General features: G+C 41.1%; 1 protein-coding gene across 7 annotated transcripts in view; it reads right to left on the bottom strand.

The window, feature by feature from the left end:
• Nucleotides 1-21,491, bottom strand: part of HSPG2 (heparan sulfate proteoglycan 2) — a 933,800-nt gene that overhangs the window by 758,561 nt on the left and 153,748 nt on the right. For all 7 annotated transcript variants that reach the window (XM_069240056.1, XM_069240057.1, XM_069240060.1 and 4 more), the window contains exon 3: nucleotides 20,168-20,260. In XM_069240056.1, coding sequence (XP_069096157.1) covers nucleotides 20,168-20,260 — 93 coding nt within the window. The remainder of the gene's footprint in view (nucleotides 1-20,167; nucleotides 20,261-21,491) is intronic.

The raw sequence follows: 21,491 nt of genomic DNA, 5'->3' as shown, positions 1-21,491 counted from the left end.
TTCAGCCTTTCTAAAGGTGGGACGGACTGCAGCTCCCACAAAGTACTTCGATCCCAATAGTAACACTTTCAACCCATTCTATAGTTGGCGGTAGACAATGAGTGACTGCGAAAAAACTGAAATGTACTGCACAGAGAAGGACAGAGCAGGTGCGAGCACGCTCGGGGCATTGCCAAAGGAAATGGGGGATTGGAAAATGCTTAACCCGACGCAGAGAAATTTAATGAAACCATGAGTTGAGTGGCGAACATATACCGTTTAAAATGTCTGTTTTCTTTTGCCTTCTAATCAGTACAACATATTCATTACTACTTTGCCCAGTCAGGAAATCAAACTTGGTTCCCAACTGCCACAAGGCATTATTCAGAGCACAGGCCTGGGCAGGAACAAAGACACATCTTATTCTCTTCCTTTGTAGGAAATTACACCCGCCTGGAAGTGGGAGGAAGGAGTGCCCTGCACGCTTTCCCACAGCCTCGTGGTTAGTAAGGCACTGGAGCTCCAGCTACCGTACCCTGGGCTGGGGTACTGGACACAGCACGGCATAGGCCCCACAGTCACGTTACCATATGGAATGATGAATGACGGGTTAAGAATCAAAGATGCCTGCGCCCTTGATGCAGTGGACATCCCCACAAAGTATTTCCAAAACCCTGCATAAGAATGGGCCTGGACTCAAAACCTTTGATTGTTCCCTCTCCTCGATATAGAGCATCCCTCCCCGTATCTTCCACCCTCTGCTTCCTTTATCGTAACTTTTCACAAAAAAAGATCAGGCCTATAAACTTTATCAATAGGTTGTCAACTAACCTAACACAGACTTACTGTTTTGGGCATATGTTCTCACAAAGCAACAGTCAGATATACTGTGATAAGATTACAAATACGTACAAATTTAAAGCTGTCAAAACAATATAAAATCCCCCCCTAAGAGAACACAAAAAGAATTATGGTAGTGTCCATTTTTCATCCCCATGGTTGGTTCGGATGGGTCACCAACTGCAAAACCCTTGCCTACTACAGTAATCCGTGAGATTCACAAAATACCTTGCTACAGACTTTAGCAAAGTGTAATAACAACGCACCCCTAAAAGCCTATCACTGTTTAACACATGCTTTTCACAACATGTAAGTCAGGCGTACTGGCTATGTACTAACATTTCATAATAGATCAAGCAGAAAGAGTCTGGCATAACATTGCCTAATTAATCAATGAGGCCCATAGCCTTCATCATTGGCTTGACACCATAACCAAAACAGGCCTATTGTACATATACAATACATACATACATATACTGACAATCATCACGCATATTGTTATAAAATTACAAATATTTAAACAAAAAAAAAACCCTCTTAATAGAGCCTAACAAGAATGAAGATCTCCCGGGTTTGTCAGAGCAGACGGTCAACACCAAAAACCTTTGCCTAACTCAGTATATGTGACATTATATTCAAGAATTAAAATCGCCAACATTTATCAGAGTAGAGTCAACACCAAAATCCTTGCCTACTACAGTAATATGTCAATTTACATTGCCACAAAATGCCAATCTATAGCACTAAACACAATGTGATATGGATTTGTTAAAGCCAAGAGGCTTTTAACAGCTGTTACTTCTTACTATAACTAGGCTAGGCAAACTGCCTGTCATAACTTTTCATAATAAGCAGGTCAGACTTATGACAATGGCCATATCGTATTTTTCAGTGCACCAATGAGGCCCCACAGCTGGTCACCAGAGCCAACTCGGGCCTACTGTTTTGAGCAGAAGTTTTCTCACCTGACAACCATTAGATATACTGCCCTAAAATACAAAGGTATTTACTTGGCAAAGAAAAATATGAGCTCTCCCGAGTGGGTCTAACAAAAATTTTCAAAGAGCAAATCTATACCAACTGTTTGTCACAGGTTGGCAATTTACACCAACACCTTTGCCTACTAGGCTAATATGCGAGATTCCATGTAACAAAATCCCCTCCGCAGACTTTCATGCAGATTAACAACAATTTACCCTCAAATAGATTGTAGTTAACATGATTTTCACACTACATACATCAGGCCTACTGCCTTTAGCATAACATTTCATAATAAACAGATCAGGCCTTTAGCGATGTTCCTTTGCTTGCCACCATATCCAACTCAGTCCAGCTGTACTGACTGTAAACTTCACAACAAATCAAAAATAGTACAAGCACTCTTCAGATAACTTCTGCCCTCTCAAATCCTGAATGACAGAAAGCACAAAGGTGGACAGAGCCTAAGCCCCTCTCCCCATAGCACTCTGAAAGTTCTTTTGTTTTGTTGATCACATAAGGTCTGGCGACAGCTGAGCTGGTAAACCAGATTTAAAAATGCATGTAGTTTAGTGTAGCACTGGACATCTCAAGCAGCTCTCAAACATTCAACTGGACTGTGAAGTCTAAAAGTTAATGATGGTGATGGCAATGGTCCTGGGACTGAAACAACAATATATTTCTCACAACTGATCTCCTCTGATCTGCGCTGCTGCGAGAATAAACCAAACTCCATAAAGTATCTACTTACCCAAGACACTAAGCGCATTACAGTGCCATGTGTGTGCCCCTGAAAGGAAGTTAAGTGCCATTCATTTTGCCATAATCCTTTACGCATTAATAATTCTGCTCTAGGCAGCCACACTGCATCTGGCTCAGGCAACTGAATAAACAAACAATGTCATCCTAACTGTGTGGAGGGGAAGCACCCAACTTATGCCTAATCAAAAATGTAATCCTGTCCACCAAAATGTGAAGGGGGAGCTGAAGGCCCTCGGTGGTACTCTTCAAAGCTATCGTTTTTTTTTGTGTTTTTTTTTTTTAAAAGGCTGATCACAAGGTCATGCGACAGCCGCACTGTCAGGCCAAATCTACAAACTATCTCAAGACCCCATAGGCCAGGGAAAGTCAAAGACAACGTGAAATAGAGGTGGCGACACACCTAAGAGGCAAAGTGGACAAGGACACATGCCACATTTTCAAATTCCAATAAACTACCGTGGAGCATAAATACAGATATCTACAATTGCAAATGAAGGCTATATGCTTTACAAATGCCCAGTGCAAATAACAAGCAAGCACTGGCAAACCAAACGGGTCTCTGCTTGAATGCCCGCCTTTTGATTTGGTCAATGCTGGATTTGTTATGCCAACGTTTTCGTAAAAAAAATATTGTTGGTGACACTGCTAGGCCCTTGCCCATATTAAAAAAAATGTGGCTACAAGGAGAAATATTTTCTGGCTCAAGTAACATGCACTGCCACAGTAGTCCTGCCAATGAAGGGAAAGGCTTTATATCCATACCTGCTCATTATGTGTGTGAGTTCTGAATATCGAAGCAGGATAATTCAGTGGTCATAATATTGTGACCAGAATATTGAAATGCAAAATATCAACAAGTATGTAAGTGGGTGTGTGTGTGTGTGTGTGTGTGTGTGTGTATCTACATATATATATATATATATATATATATATATATATATATATATATATATATATATACATACACACACACACACATATACACATATATATATATATATATATATATATATATATATCTTCAAGGAGATGTGGAGTTAAGAATAGAAAATATATTCCTCATTTATGGGTTTTCATGTCTTGGTTATGATATTGTGATCACTCAATATTGCAGACTACAGTCGTCCTTTTGAAATAGCACTATATCACATCACTCACAATAAAGTTACCAAATGCTTGAAGTGGGATGTTCTATAGGCCCATGCTATATGCTGTAGGTGGTGGAAGAAAAATGTGAAGAACACAACAGTCCAGTTGACGAAGAGCGCTTGCTGAAAGCTCCTATAATTTATATTATATGTATAACTTGAGTAAAAATCAAAAGGTATTGGCCAGACAAAAAAATAATTAGAGCCAAGTAAAAGTTAAGAAGGTGAGAAATGTGCTATCTAGATGCAGGTGACTCCCCTGGGTGTGACCATCCTGTTGAGCAGAAATTGACCTTTTACTATGTTGTCTTTAAGTAAAATTGTAATTATGTCTATTAAACTTATATATTTTTAGGATAATCGTCTTCTTTCGTAACTAATCAAGTATTTGCAAGATACACATTTGAAAGGGGTTCAAAAAACGTAAGCCCTTTCTTGTTTTGCTCCGGCATGATGGGCCCACCAGACTTCAAGCTGACTCAACACTTTGAAATTACGAGAACTCCAGGATTGCCGAGCCAGAGAAAAACACATGTATGCTGATCTGTGAACTTGTTGGTCCTGCTCAGCGACTGGGCATGCACTGGGGCTTCCAACAACTGCTTAGTTTATTTTTGCTGTTCAGGTGGCATTTTTTGAGCCACCTGTACTGCTGGTAAGGCTTCTACTTTGCACATTAGTACTATGTTGGCCTTATTCAAGGTTTTGGGTGCAGTATTAGTGGTTTGTGGTCGCCAATGGGCAGCCAAAGAATTGTTCCTACTCCATCTAATAAAAGCAATGAGCAGACATTTCATTGTGTGTAAGATACAATAAGCAGTGAGTGTTACGTATGCTATATGATAAGGTTACGTAGTTTCCCATTTGTGATTTTAGAATGATGTATTAAAGCTGTATTCCATGCGAGCTCATCTTTTAACCCTCATTCCTTTTTTATTACAAATATTTTTACAGCATTTTCGTTTCGGCTGTGAAACATAAGGGAACATAAATCTAGCGTTTTTGGTGATGGGTCCTCAGACTTTACCTGCCCATTTATAAATCTTCACCAAATTGGATTTGTAGGTCTGCTGGCCCTGATGAAGGCCTCGACAGAAACCTGTTGACCTAGTCTCTAAACAGTATTCCTAGATTACCTTTGGACATAAACGCTCGCAAAAAAACTAACAGAAAAAAGTATTGAAGTTTTTTATAAAGACGATATTGGGCCTTTTTGGACATGACACGGACAAAGACGGGGAAGAAAGGAACACAGGTGTGTCATTGAAGACAAATACGGACAATGAATTATAATAGATGTTAATTGCCTGTTTGAAAGGAGACTTTCAGATTTTAATTGCATAAAAAAAAATCGCCAACTGCATAATTTTCGTAATGTAGTGTTGTTGTTACATAATGCAGTAGTGGACATCTACTTTTCTTTATTAGAGAAAACGCTTCAACCAAGTTCTAAATAATTAAAAGAGTGTTCATTAAACAATCATTTTCTAATCCATTACTCTCTGTTGTTTTGGAATCTGGCACTGTTTGAACCGACAACCTTGATGTGGTTTTTCCCAACTTTTTTGGGAAAAAACCCTCCTGTTTGTCCTGAATGCGTATTTGCTGGCATTAGGACTCTCTACACTTTACCACTGCTAACCCTTGCTAATGTGCTTGTGCTCTCTTCCTTAAGCGTGGTAAAGCTGGCTTGCATCCCCTTCCCATGTTTAATTTACTTGCTAGCCCCTAGTAACCCTACTGTTCGACTTCGCCCTTTTTGCAGGGTTATCCTCAAACCTTTTGCCTTCTTACTCCTATTTTTTCTGAGCTATTTTCACGGACTATAGTTTCTGGGCACTTTACCTCTGCTGACCAGTGACAAAGTGCAAGTGCTCCCTGTCTAAATTGCATTGGTGATTGGTTTATCATCAGGTGTGCTCAGGTCCTGTAAATCAAATGCTACTAGTGGGCATGAAACACTGATTGGGCCACCCACATGTGTAGCCCTGCAAACAAGTCTCAGGCCTGCCACTGCCATGCCAGTGGGTGCAGTTTTAAACTGCTTTGTCGTCCTGACAAGTGCACCCACTTGCCAGACCCAAACCTTCCCTTTTACTACATGCAAGTCACCTCTAACGTAGAAAGGTGCAGCGTATTTAAAAGGTAGGCCATGTACCGGTGTCTTTTTTACATGTCCCCATTGTGAAATACTGCTAAGTTTGTTTTTCAGTATTGCAAGGACCACTTCGCTCAGAGTAACATGGGAATTACCTTGAAATATCTTTTAAATGTAATTTCCCACTGGGAGAAAATAGAGATTTAGAGTTTGGGGCCCCTGAACTCACAATTTAAAACACATCTTTTGTGAAGTTTGTTTTCGAACAGGGAGTTTGAAACTGGCACTTTTATATCTCGGTGAGGAGGACAGTTGGGCTGTTTGTGCATTAACTCTAGACAGTCACACAAAGGGAGCTGAGGTGTGCCCTGCATATCCCGATGGCCCATAACCAGGCTGATGGGTCTCCCTGGGCTAAAGTTGTGGGCAGAGTGGACACTTACAACTGAATAGGGCTGTGCCTGTCCTCACACAAAGCAGTCTCCAACCTACTGGAATGTGTCTGGGCAGGGTCTTTTGCATTACAAAGACTTTCCTTTGATGTTTGCCTACTGCAAGGATAGAAATAGGTATAAGTACTGGACCTCTGACACCACATAGTTGGAATCCATCTGGATTGAGGAAATTCTGCCAGAAAGAAGAGCTGGATGCTCTTGGAGGCACTGCCACTCTGCCTGTTGCTTTGTCGTGCTGGCCTGCTGTTTGCTGCTTCTGTCCTAGAAGTGAAAGATCTGGACTTGGCTTGGCGTTCTACATCCTGCTTCCAAAGTTTCTCCAAGGGCTTGGACTGAGCTTGCCTCCTGTTAAGAAGTTTCAGTAATGTCAAAGACTTCATCTACCCGTGCTTGCGCCCTTCCACTGAGTCCTGACTTGGCAAGTGGTGCCAACTCCAGTCCCTGGGCCCTTGGAAGTGCAATCTGGTGATCTGAAGGAGAAAATCCACATATCAAAGCATCACACTGGAAGAATCAACGCAGTGTCGGGCCCACGGCTGCAGAATCGATGAAGCGACTGTTTCACCGCAGTCCCATCAACACAGCATGTTTGGATTTCCATGCATCGTCCCTGGGTGCCAATTATTCCATTGACCCCGCACCACAGCAAGGAACCAAGGCCACGTGTTCGGAAATTGACACATTGCCTTTCCTGTGAGGAGAAAATCGAGGCATCACCTCCCCTGCCAGTAAGGAACCAACGCATCACCTCACCTGCAGGGGAAGAATCAACACATCACCTCCCCCGCACAGTAAGAAACCAACGCATTGCTTTGCTTTGCTTTCTCGGCGCCTCACCTCCCCTGTGGCCCGCATCATCTTTGTTTTTGACACATCCCAGGTACTTTGAGCTAAAGAGATACATCCATTGATTCCTATGGAGTAGGGCTTTTTAACCCTTTAAAAAAAAAGAGATCGTTTGACTTGAGTATGTTGGATTTGTGTTGTTTTTGGTCTTTTACTCAGATAAATATTGTGTGTGTGTTGGGGTGTGGTGTGTGTGTGGGAGGGTGTGCTGTGTGTGTGGGTGTGTGTGGTATGTGTGTGGTGTGGTATGTGTGTGTTTGTGGTGTGGTGTATGTGTGTTGTGAATACTTTACACATTGACTCTGAGATAAGCCAGACTGCTCATGCCAAGCTACCAAGCGGGTGAGTAGGGCATTATCTTTGATGTGTGACTCCCTTACCCTGACTAGAATGAGGGTCCCTACTTGGACACGATGCAAACCACTGCCAACTAGAGACTCCATTTCTAACAAATAGACTCACCCAGGGCCTTTAAATTAAATGCTACCAGCGGGCGTGCAGCACCGATTGTCTCATTCACTTAAGTATCCTTTTAACCAAGTCCCAGGCTTTCCATTGCAGCCTGTATGTGCAGTTTTGAACCTGCCATTTCAATGGGGGAAAATAAATCTTTTGCCAGACCTAAATCTTCCTTTTTAATATGTATAAGTCACTCCTAGGGTAAGCCCTTCACAACCCTGAGAGCAAGGTGCAGTGTATTTAAAAAGTTGGACATGTACTTTTATGTTTTGTGATAAACACTTAAATATGTTTTTCACTACTGCAAGGCCTACCTCTCCCATAGGATAAATGGAATAAAGTAACCCAGTCTTACTATGTGGTAACTTTCAATCAGGGACAAGTAGGAATGTCGAGTTTGGTGCCTCAGGAATTGTAAATTAAAAACTTTAATGGTAAAGTGGGACTTTTAGTCAAAGTTCTGAAATGCTACTTTTGGAAAGCTGCCATTTTCTTGTCCCAACCATTTGATGTCTGCAGTCTGTATCTTGGCTCACATAAGTAGATGTAGCTGCAGTTGGTCTTTGTATATTCCTCCCACACAGCGAGGCAAAGTGAGAATGAGCGTTGAGAGAGTGGGCAAGTTTTTACTTGATATGGGGCCAGAGCAGTCACCTAACACACTTGCACATCACACAGACTTTGTTTCAGCACACTCACAAAGGGTTTCACACTAGTCTTTTGTGCCCCCCAGACAAGCTGGGTCCAAGACAGTGAGGCAGGCAGTTCCAAACACCTTTGGTGGTGGAAACCTCTAGAAATATCTACTTCAAACCTGGCACCAAGGATGAATAGGGGACCCTCAGACCCAACTCTTCAGTACACTTCTGGACCTGTGGAAGACTCAGGACTGCTGTGCTGCAAGGAGGACTGCTACTCCACTGCCCTGCTGCCTAAGTGAGGAGAAATGGACCTGCATCTTGAACCCAGGACCACCAGTGAGGTTCCAAGCGTTAGTTGTCTGACCTCCTGATCAGAGCCTCAGGGACAGAAAAGGCTCTAACCCCATTCAACCCTGCACAAGGACTCTCCCTGCTGGGAGTCCAACCGCTCCAGGCGCTAAGACCCTAGTCATAGACCCTTGGAAGTTGGCCTGAAGGTGCTCTGCCAGCCCAGCTTTGGTACCCATCAGAACAAACAAATCAACGCAAAGCCTTGTCACACAGCTGCCAGCATCATCAGAACCGGCACAGGGTGTCAACGCCCCACCAAGCTTCACCGTCCAGCTCATAAGAAACTGGGCAGAGTGACGCAAAGCTTCATCCGAACCGATGCCACAAAGCCAGGCAAAGCAACGCCCAGCAGACGGAGCGCTAAGGGCATAAGGTACTTTGTTGAGCAAGCCTAACTTGGTCCCGTATGCCCAGCCCACGCTCCACTGAGGTCGGCCTAAACTTCTGGCTTTGTACTGGTCTAGAACAACAAGAGAACCACAGTTGGCGCTTTGTGCTTTTTAGCACCATTTTTACCTAAATCTTCGTAACTGCATTTCTCGGGTTCTACTTATTGGATTTTTGTCATTTTGGTCTCAAACTATGTTTTACATTTTACTTCATTTTTCCTTTGCTGTGTTTTCACTTTATTATAATGTGAAGTGCTGCATTACTATTTTAAACATTGCCTCTAAGTTAAGCCTGACTGCTTTTGTGCCAAGCTGACAGAGGGTTAAGCACATGTTAATTTGCTTCAGTTTCACCTTGACAACAACTGTGGTTGCTGACTGAGTACAGTTTCACCACCCTTAACAAGTAATTCAGTTTCCTACAATCACCTGTTGGGGACCTTCTGTTGCCCACCTAATTTAAAAGAATATGTGAGAAGAGAATTCGATTTTACCAATAACACTGAAATAGGCTAGGCTAAAACTTTGTGGACTTCAGGTGCACTGTTTTGGCTCATAGAAATGTAGGTGCTGGTGTGAAAAGGATCAAAAATATATTGTACTCTAAAAAGGACACTCGTGTGCAACAAGAAAGTCTAATGCTCTATGTAGGTGGAAGACATCTGTGGATGAGAGAGATATGCCAAGCAAAATGAACCAATATAAATATATAGTAGTTAGCATGGTCACACCCTCTATCAGCAAGTTGACAGGCTCACCATATAACTAGTTAACAATAGGACAAAAAATACAAATATGCTACATAGTTATAACACGATTAATGCCCCCAAACCATGCCCATATCGCTCCTTAGGGGCAATATGTGTTGTAGATATACTGCTCTTCACGACCTCTGTTTGTGGTCAGTGCAGCCTAATACCCAATTATAGAAATTGGGAACTTCCTGCCAGTTCACTGAAGCGAAACGGGCATGTTCACATTAACAGTGTACACATTTGCACCACTGCTTTCATTAAACAAGTGCCACCTATCCTACATTGTTTCACGTGCTCCTTGACTGTGCAAGATGGGAGCAAGACTGCCTGAAAGTGTTTTGATGATTAAGGTCTGGCCACTTTAATTAGATGCGACGCTTAGTAGTTTGATACACAAATAACTTGACACTATCTTCTGTGGTACACGTGGAGAAACCAAGGGAGAGATGAGGCTCACAGGCTGACACCCCTCGAGCAGCCATATTTAGTGGAACTATTGGTAAACATAAACCTTCATAGTAGGCCTTGATTATATTGCCCTTGTTATAATAGAATCACCTTGCACTCCTTTGCGTCATAAGTCTTACTATTTAGTTTTACTTTGGCCAACTTTGTATTTGGCTAATATTACGGTTACTGAATTTCTCAATGACCCTCTAGTAACTTGTTTCAATTTTTGTCTGATAAACTTAACGATCAAAGAAATTAATGGCTATGTCTGCTCACTGTTACATGTTTGTGCCCTTAAATCAAATGCATTTCGTTGTTGCGTTACACATTCCACTGGAATAACTATATTACATTTTAAAACAATCTCTGTAAACTAAAGTAAAATAAATATAGAGATCCGACTTCAACATTGCTTACAACAGTAATTAAGGTACTCTATTTCGTCAATTCTCTAAACTTCAGTGGGTCCTCACTCTTGATCTGAAAAATAATTCTCACAGGTTCACATTATTGGAGTCTTTGAAGTAGATACCGGCACAAACAAACTAAACAGTGACATTTCGCATCCAAAACGGTGCCAGACAATTCTATCGTCATGTGTTCAATGCAAAGGAGGTTGTAATTAAGAGCGGTCCTGAAGGAGAGGCCGGTATAGGCGCACAGAGAGTGCCCACCTTTGATGCAAGTCTGAATATAAGGGGACGCTCCCTCTCCAGGATACCAGAGGCCACTAGCCTCGAGTGTTAGGGTCCTCCCCAGGTATTCCCTTGGTTAAGGTAGGCCCTTCCTCAACCCCTTTTCTATTGTGATTATTTCTGCAGCGCTTAAGAAGCATATGCAACAGGGATCCAACGCCCTGATTAATGCCCAGAGACCCTCCATAGCTCAATTACAAGGGCAGAAACATGTCGGCTACTTCTTTTAGATAGGTGACCTTGTGAGTCATTGCTCTCACACCGGGTCTCCATTCCTTTTTAATCACACTACACAGAACCCTCTATTAAATTCACCCGGGTATCGGAGTAGGTGTTTTTTATTTCCCTAGCACAGCTGGATCCCCTTTTTCCAGAAATTAAATTAATTTACGCACTCCCTCCTGTTCCTTTAACAGTGAGGTTGAGTCCGCCAAGGTGGGACTGTCCTACCTGGGTGGGGCTAGGTGGTCATATGATGCAGCATGACACTATATAGTGTGTGAGACCACCTAGTCCGTAAAGGAAATCCCCCTCACAGACCATACACCACTCCACAGCTCACCCACATTTCACCTCTAGTCGAGGTATACGAGTGGTCTAGTGTTACAATTGATACACTACCGACCTACTTACGTTACAAGAACCCCGTACTCTCATTTGTGATTTAATTTGGTTGTAATTAAGGGCCAAGAAGGGGTCCTTTTCATCAGGCACACTAACATTTTTGAACTATTTAAATTTACAGATTGAACACGAGTGTATTAGTGGCATACAATAGCGTACGCTTTAATATTATCCCATATACTTTTCAATAACTAACGTGCATTTTCAAGTAGATGACAGTAGAATTTTGGCACATATAAAGGCCAAAAGCAAATCTAGAGGGAAAGTGACTGCTGTGGCAATGTACCAGATATCCAAGGAAATTGGAGTCAGAATCCAGCTGTGGCCCGCAGTGCGCTGTCCTGCATGCTTAGACCGTCTGCCTTTACTGCCCTTTCCAAGGCACTCGTGGACTTCGGCCCAGGCCAGATTATGTTATGATGACGAGGTCACAAGCAGAGCATTTTCATTAACAAATGGCACAAGGCAAGCAGATGTTTCATGGCCGCTGCTGCCTGCAGGTTTCCAGGACAAGGCAGGACCAGTGTGCCTACGCCTTGCATTCAAAGATCAGCTTAAAACTCATCCATTTAAGCAATTTCTGAACCAACGTCTTACTACTCTTCTGTACTGTCGGTTACAGAGTGGTCTACTACTATCATTTGGAAAATCCTATCTGAAAGTACTGTTTTCTCACTATTGTTGCAAGAGAAGGTAAAGTTACAACCTGTCGCTCTTCCCACACTGGCTTAAGAAAAAAAACATCCAGAACATCACCCCCACTGTAGGTAATCAACACGAAGAAAATCAAAGTATATGGCGTCCACAGATTTCACACGTGACGACCAAGGATCTCTTTTGCCTTCCCCTTCAGGCATCCAAACTCTATCCAACAGGCATTGTGATTTTATTAATGCATAAGTTTAATTGAAATGCCTTGAAATGAACATTCCATCATTTGGCTAGAGCTGTATTTGTTTGATATTAACATTATCGTTGATCCTCTCTGTTTTAAGAGTTGCCTTACTCTCAAGCTCCATGGTGGTTCTGGTTAAGAGTTGCTTGATGACCAACAGGCCAGCCTAACAAACTATTATTTAGATGCACATTCAATTTATCAAACCTTCTGAACTACCTTTCTGACGTATTCCTCTGATATGGTACCAAAGCCTTGGAAAACTCATTGAATTCAACTATTTGGACCTCTGGCCTCACTGACTTGTCGTTGAAGCCTACTCACAAATGTAAATTTACTCAAGTGTACATATACTCCTGCACTGAGGTGTAAATCTACACTTTTTTTTGCTATTGTATTGTATTGTATTGTAATAGTGCTTACTATTCACCCTTTCCGAGTGTAGATGTATACTAAAGTGTAGACTTATATATCTCCACCTCCTCAGTTCAGGAAGTGGAGCTATCCAAGACTGAATTTACATGTGTAAAGTTACCAGTAGTAACTTTTGATTCGTAGGTAAAGATCTCCACCACTTGGCAGAGATCTCCCTATAGCAAAGTATGGAAAAAATATTCAAGTTTATTATTCTTTAAAAACAGAAAATTATTTTAGTATAAAATATAAAAATGAACTAATATAAACATAGAACTGATAAAGTTAAAACACATTAACTCAATAAATTAAATGTGTATCAAACAACTGAAATGCATTTAGTTTATAAATATTGCTTTTAAAAAAGCCCCCACAGTAACTTTTTTTTTACTTTGTTAAAGTATGTCTTGAATTAATTTACATTAGTTTTAATTTTTAACACGTTTTAAGTGTTTACTTTTATTCTTAGATAATGTGCACTATTAAATTGTAAAATAAAATGTTATACATTTTTACTAAAATATATATTTTAAAAAGTCAAATTAATTTTATTTAATATTTATAATAAATATTTCTTATGGGGTATTTTTTCAGTTACCGCTCCCCATTATTTTCTGTGGGAGTGTGATGCAGTACTTGGAGTGGCCATGCATGGTTAGAGTACACTGTTTCACCATCTTTAGGGCTGTAGTACCTTAGGAAGCGCAGTTTGATAACAGAAACAGGCTTACTCATTTGTGGTTGGGTATTTTTTTAGCTAACCGCCCAATTCTAGACCCCTCCCTACTTTTTTCTAAACCTCTTCCATTTTGTAGCAAATATTCCACATTTTCTAACACTTCCTGGCCCATCCCAGATTTACTAGTAAATAATAAACTTCAATGTTTGTTTAAATCTCCCCATAGAAAAAAAAGGAGACACAAAGGTCAAGATCTCCACCCGCAGATTTGAGAATTGCATTTTATAGTAATTAGTATAAGTGCAGTTTGTGAATCAGACCCATAGTGTCTAAATGTCCTCATAAGTGCGTGTTCTATCATTGTCTACACGTGATAGAAGGCAATTCTACCCAGCCCACCTTTCCTAATTCTGCTGATTGTAGCAATATGGGAGCAGTTCCTTGAAGGAATCCATTATTATTATTATTATTATTAATATTACACGCTGCCTTTTCCAATTGGGGAATGTATGGTTCCTTGAATGCACGGAGAGGTTTCTTTACTTACACAGGGTTCCCCAGCAGGGCCCCTACGAAAGTATTTGCATTTTCACTGTGCACATGTGATGGGGAGCACTCTTCTACTTTTGTTGGTTTCTCCTGCTTATGTCAGGTGTCCCATTTATTGTTGGGTCCTGATGAGACCCTAAGTCCATTAGAGAGTCAAAACTTTGTTGACTATGCTGAACGAACCTTGTGGCTTCATCCTTTGAAACTGTAAAAAGGGTTTTGGACATCTGTATATCCACAATTAAGTTTGTTTGCTACACTTTGGAAACCTAAACTGTTTAGTTTTTATTTGATTTTCTGTTACTTTTGTCAATTGTTATCACCTTGTTTTGGTGGTTGTGGGTTCCAGTTGTTTTGGGACACAGTGCATATGCTTGTTGCACCTTGATAACGTAAATATACATTAATGAGGAATCTCTAAAGTGTGCTTGGTATTATTACTTGTGCTGATTCTTGGGATTGGCTTACTCAACCTATGTCCTACCATAATTTTATTATAATTGTGTTGATGTTCATTTTGTATACAAGCATGTCAAATAAAAAAGTTGTTTCTTGATAGCCTCATAAGTGGGTAGGCAGGAACAGGAGGGCAAGACGTGAATGCCACACAGTCAGTCAAGCAACAGCAGAGCTATGAAACTCCTTGTGTTCTGAGAATGGTTCAATTCTTACAGATTATTTGAAACAGACAGTCTTCATGCCATCTGTAACCACAATACTGAGGTCACAATAACAAGTATTAAAATTAATTATTTATTTATAATTAAGAACAGATTTTAAAGGCTGTATACATTTTCTAAGTTCCACATAGAAAGGAAACAAAAAAACTAGCATAACAGAAAAGAAAAGTATGAAATTAAAAAAAAAAAAAAATCTATATATTATGATACAAAACCTCTGAATGGTGCTTAGTAGGATTCAAGAATTCACTTGGAGTAGAGATATTGTGTGAATGCAAGGAAATTAATATGGTTACCAGGTGACAATAAGATGGCCAGGGATAGGAAATATATAGATTTCACAGTGGCAATAGCCACTATGAAGTTTTGTTTGAAATGGTGTTCCCCAAGGTCATGCATGGCAAGGACTGAATAACTATGAAATTCACCAAAATCAGTTCAAAACTGAGTTATATTTCTGTTGTGTTATGTTACTGGCTCAAAGACATAAAACAAATGAAATTGCCATTTGTGTGTATGAACACACACACACGAACACACACACACACACACACACACACACCCACCCACCCACCATAACTCAGTCTAAGCTACGGATGCAGATGGAATCCCAAAGGGTGGAGAAAAATGTACTCTCTATTTTAAAAAGATTACAACAGGAAACATACGCAAGGGTACGCTATGCTGCTAATGTGGTCTGTACGGGTAAAGTAGGATTTTGTATAGGGTTAAGACTGGGTGAGTTCTGGCGCCTTTTTTTATTTTATTTTTACATTAATACTTCAGAAAAAAAATTGATTAGCAGGGGAAAGACTGCCACAGTTGAGGAGACTCACTGCCCCACTACTATTATACATGGACAATGCTGTGTTGCTATCAAGGACGGCAAATGGATTACAATCATTGATTAATTCTTATACTATTTTATTTATGAAGAATATAGACCTGAACATTAATCTTTCTAAAGTTTATGTGGTCACTTGCAAGCCTAAGTGAACCAAGGCTAGAAGTCATTTGATCGACAACATAAAGCTTGAAAGAGTATGCCACATTACTTATCTAGGCTTACCATTTGTCGAGTCCCTAGATTAGACACATCTTAGAGCGTACTGCTGAGATCAACTGAGACAGTTCTCAGATTTGCCACCAAGTTACAACAAAAACACATTAAGCTCATACTAGAGATTTACAAGGCAAAATGTACAACTATGGGTTGCTATAGGGCCGAAGTCTGGGGATTCATCAATCCCAAACCCCTTCAGAAAATTGAAAATTCGTTTTTGCGGTAACTTTTGATGGTTCCGAAGTCCACCCCCAATTTTGTCACGTGGTGACCAGTGCACCCTAGGTTAGTGATTTTATAAAAAGTTGTCAGATTTTGCTATGGTTTTCAATTTGGACTGAAGAGGAAACAGCCTTCTGAAAAGCTGTTATTAAGGACTGTTGCACATTGGAACAGTGTTCTAGGCCAGTGGTTCCCAACCTGTGGTCCGGGGACCCCCGGGGGTCCGCAAAGCCTCCTGAGGGCTTCCGCGACTGCTTAGAAAATGAAATAATATTACCAGATTAGGTCCCCACCTTTGAGTAAGGAATCATTGGGGGGGTCCCCAGATTCCCAAAAAGATTCAGTGGGGGTCCCCGGGCTCCAGTAATGATAAAGTGGGGGTCCACAGAAGTCAAAAGGTTGGGAACCACTGTTCTAGGCATTTTGCTCTTGAAGTATGTAAAACGACCTTTTGTTGACTTGGGGGTGGCGGGGGGGTCATAGAGCTATTTGAGTACCCACACTATATTGACAGGACAGTAAAATGCAGAGTAAAGGATATGTTGCATGATTATGAGGTAAAACAGGTGTCGTTGTCAACTAGTCCAACAGTAAGGGATTACCCAACTTCGGTTTGATCAAGAGGCATTTAACCTTATTGAATGTATGTCCAAAATGCACAGTTCTGGTATTAGCCCTCTTGCGCGTGTGACAATGTATCGACACAAAGCACTTTACGTTTAAAGTTATTTTGCACATTATGAGTTACCCCCACAGAAACATTTTCTTCCTTCTGTTTCCAAAGCGGTTAATGGCAGAAGCCATAAGTAGGCAATTTTATTACAGCAGCTGCCCTCGGAAAGTGTATGCAAGGCTATAATTAATTTCATTGGGGTAGCTATGAAAATCAGAAACTATGCATTTATTCAGGAGAGACCATGTTTTAGTATGGCTTTTCATTGTTTATTTATATTTTATTATGTTTGTAATTTATTTATTGTTGTACTTGCATGACTCATTCGTAGTCCAATAAAGCATTTAGCGCAGTTGCCCGTCAAGCACAAAACACCCATTTTCCACAGGCGTAGATACACGAAACAATTAAAAAGGAAAACGGAGTGAGGTATGGTGTGTGCATTCATAAACATAGCTGGCAAATGTTTGTGGTTTTACACGAGCCAGTGAGAAATGTAACTCAATACACACACACACACACACACACACACACCCCTCCACCCTCAATCTGGTGGCAGAAAGATAGGCAACATGTTCATGGAATCGAACCCCTTATCCAAAATTCCCAGGTACCTGGAGTAATAGGTGACTTTAAACGGAACCCCAAGCTGGACACAGTCTGTTTCCCAATAGAAAGCTTCCTAAACTGTTTAGGGATGCCCCTCAACAGGGGCCCCTTGAAGCCATGTGAATCGGCAGATGTTTCCCGATGGAAGGAATGGCGGGAGTGCACCAGCAGCTTCTAAGGATGAGGCCCTCGACACAGGCCTTGGGAAAGGGGCTGTACCTCCGCTGAAGACCGTATCCAGAGTAGCGCTTAGGACACGGAGGCGGAACTGCCCTAAATAGCAAGAAAGGTGAATTCAGAGCACCTTGAGACATCGTCCTGTTTTGAAATATAATTTATCGATTAAGTCATTAATGCAAAACGAAATATCTCCAATTGGCAAAGTGCCTAACTTAAGGAAACGTGCAGTGTAGAAGCGTTGCCCTGGGAAAGGAAATCACAGAATTGTGTGTTGCTGTATACCTCATTTTCTTGTAACTTATTATAAACAACTAAAGGATGGAGAAGATTCTGGGGTCCAGATTTATTCCTGGCCTGTATAATTAACCAAAAAGCAGATTTCTTAGTTTGAAATAAACTGCAGATGAGAGCAAATCCACGTATTTAATTTGTTCACATATCCAGTGGCCTACACAAAAAACAAGAAACCAAATGAGATTTGTTGGTGTGGTAAGCTAGGAGTTTTAAGGATGGCTGCCAGAAAAGGGTAAGTTACCCTTCAAAGAAGTGAATGTGAGTTGCTCAATGTGAATAAAGCGCTTAGGAGATACAATTCGCACTGTGTACACAAGAATATAGGGAAACTATTTTGTTCAATCCGAGCCAAAGTTATTGTTTTTTTGGTAACTTGAAAAAGTCTTAACTGGTGTTATTATTCCATTGCGAATGTGTTTCACCCCTCGTAGGAATAGGTTCATGAGCCATGATCAGACAAAGACAATAATGGAAATCAGACCACGAACGATCAATTGACTTTTGCTTTTTCTGTTTCTGCGAACAAACAAAATGCCCAGGTGTGCTCTTAAAGTAAAACCCTTTGAAAAATATGAAATATGTTACTGACGGATACCGGAAGAGCCTCCCGTTACTCTAACATTATGTACAACAATGCTTCACGTTGTTTAACAGCAATTGGGGGCAGCAGCATCAGATTATTCAGCAATTATACAGGAAAACAGCAGGCGGGGCACTGACTGACCAAGCCTCAAGTCTAACTCTTTGATGAATCAGAGATGCTGAATTGAAAACCCAGGCTGCAATTTCTCTTTTAGGTATACCTGAAGTCCACCACCAAAATGTGCCATAAATTCATCTCATTAGAGGTATGTGTTCTCCCACTCACTATGAGCGAACGGTCTCCATAATTTGGCAACTAGCTGAACTAAACCTACAATGACTAACAGAAGAAGTGACATTCCTGGAGGGCAGAGCTTAATGTCAGTTGCACTGTGACAACAATGTTGTCAAACATTGGGAATATAGTGAGATTTCAAAATGCTTGAGATAAGCGGTGTGCAGTATGCCTTCCCCTACAACAATTATTCTGCAGTGCTTGGCTTTCCGAACAAAGCATGGATTTGGAGAAGGCTCAATTCTCAGGAACGTGTCCCTTGGAATGTCAAAATACAGTCCCAGATCAACTAGGGAATTTGCAATTTGGACACACATGCTGCTCTGCGGAGAATTACTTTTCTTGTTAGGACAAGGATAACCAACAAATAAGACCAAGTCAACACACTTGGCATACCTATTCCTTAAAAAAAAACGCTTAGCAAAAATGGTCGCTCCTGATAAGGCTTCTGACCTTCAATGGTGAAACCTGGAAGCGTGAGCCCTACACTTTGAGAATCCCTCAGTAGTTTGGAAAACAGGTGCATTTCCGGTTCTCACTCTGACCAACTGTCTTTGTTGTATGATCCGTTTCCTCTGTATATGAACAATATCTTCATAAATTCGTTTTTAATCCAGAGTGTGCTAAACCCAAATGTTTGCAGTGCCATATGTGCCTTTTCTGTAGCATTCCTCCAATTTACTCTCACTGTGCCCAATATAACAGTCTTTAAGATACTTCTACAAAGAAATGGCTATTCCTTTTACAGGAGATTACACCATAGCTTTAATGGTTTCTTCATCAAATCCGTTCATTGCACGTTCTCTCAAACTCAGTTCCTTAATTTTTCTGTGTTAAATTTATTTGTGCATCTATTTTATATGGATCAAATCACAAGAGGGTTTGAGAAGTGCAGATGATGCCAGAGACCCAAACCATCACTGGCCTATACTAGGATGATCCCAATTCACCATCCCATGATAACCCTATCACAGGACTACCATTGATGTGTTGTCCCTTAGTTCACAGCTCTCCGATCAACTGTCTCACAAAGACGATGACTAAGCTTTAAACACTCAAAACAAAGTTGGAGATGTTGTCGAGCACAATTTCAGTGTTGGCCCATTCATATATCTCCCCAACTATGAGAAGGGCATAACAGAAGTCTGCATGCCCTGAGGAGTCCAAGAAGTTAGCATGAGAAATTCACCTCACAAATCCAGAGCAGTTACCACTGATTTGCAGTATGTCATAGCCCTGACTATCACCTCACCAAAAATATATAATTGGAAGAGAAAACATTATGAGTAACTCTGGGTTCTGCGCCGTCAGCAACCTGGCTGCAATGCTCCTTTCTGAGCTCAGCCCTGTGGTGTCCCTGCTCAGAGATGCAATAGAGTATCTCTTAGAAAGGGAAATGCACATGAGCAAAGCCTCTCCAGTATCAGGAATGGGAACTCAGCAGGTGAAGTGGTGCTTCTCCTTGAGACACTGGAGAAAGCAAAAGATATGCGTTTCATCTTGTAAATGTCACCCTACAAGATGGTAAGTCTTCAGTTAAAAGAAAAATAGAAAGGACTTACCTGTATGCATTAAACTTTGAACAGGCGATGTTTGAGTTACTTCTTTCATGGGAGCCGGTGTGCCGCTTCCAATCTCGGCACTGCCATTGTCATCTGCAAAATTAACCAAAGAATATCACTTACCAAAAAAAGGAAAAGAAATGAACGATTATCTAAAAAGAACACTCAAGCAAAACTTGTACCAATACACCACAAAGAAAAACTATAAGATGCCTGCATTCATCTTAAATGGGTATAAATCTCTGGCACTGTCCACTGAGAGTAGAGTATGGCCTTATTGTACCTGGTGATTAGAGATTACTCAATCCTATAGTAATAAGCAAATCTGAAAGCATTTCTAGGAGTAATTGTGCTTACAGTGTGCATAGCATTTCAGGACTTATCACTTCAAGAAGACTGAAAAGTGAGTGGAATTCCCTCAATAAGGTTCCGCACAGACATTCTGAAAGTAAACAGGATCTTCACATTCACTGCAGATAGAGGAACTATTAAAGAAACTGGGGTCAACAAGCTACATCAGCACATAAGCATCACAAATAGGCTTTGGGTAAATCCTCTTTAAACAAGCTTTGGCAGAGCCATTAGGTTTCGCCTCTGGGACGTTATAAATATTTAGCCTTTACCAGAAATAAACTGTTTGTGCATTCCTTCATACGCGTGGCTAAGACTTTAATGATCAGGACATGCCCTAGAGGGCACCACAATAAAAATAGCATTTTGAAGAAACATGGTCATGTAACCATATAGTCAGCCCCTAGAGGCCATAACCACATGAAAAGAGAAGGACAGAGAGCATTGCAATGTAACCATATGCCCAACCCCTATAGGGCATAGTGCATTACACGTTTTCAGCCCTAGCAGGCCTGCTAGAGTATTATTACAAACAAGGCACTTAGAACACAAACTACTCACAGCTGTAAAACAAAAGCTCCAGCCATGACAGAGCCTAAGGAGAAATCAAAAGGTGGGAGAGGTTATGATTTTTGGGTCCCCCCAACTTATTGGGGGAGCCAGAAGATGAGCTGGATGAAAAGAGCACATCGTGCTGGACGCTTTGCTGGTGGGATCTAGGACCACCAGGCCGAGTTATGGGCAAAAATGTGTTGTAAAAGGAATGCCCCACAAAGCATTATGGGATCATTCTTCCCCACTGCAGTAAATATTGCAGTATCGGCTCTCCCGATGTCCCGGGGAGAGCCACATTGAGGGTTTTACTTGTGTTTTTTCTATTTCAAATGTGCCAGTTTCGAAGAATTTAGGAATGGAGCTGCAAATGTATCCAGTGCTTTCGTAAAGCACCACAATCTTCTGGTGAAATTTCATG

The sequence above is a fragment of the Pleurodeles waltl genome, chromosome 6 (genome assembly GCF_031143425.1).
Source record: "Pleurodeles waltl isolate 20211129_DDA chromosome 6, aPleWal1.hap1.20221129, whole genome shotgun sequence".
Classification (NCBI taxonomy): Eukaryota; Metazoa; Chordata; class Amphibia; order Caudata; family Salamandridae; genus Pleurodeles; species Pleurodeles waltl.
Note: the sequence above shows the minus strand (reverse complement) of the source record. Positions and strands in the feature narration are given on the sequence as shown.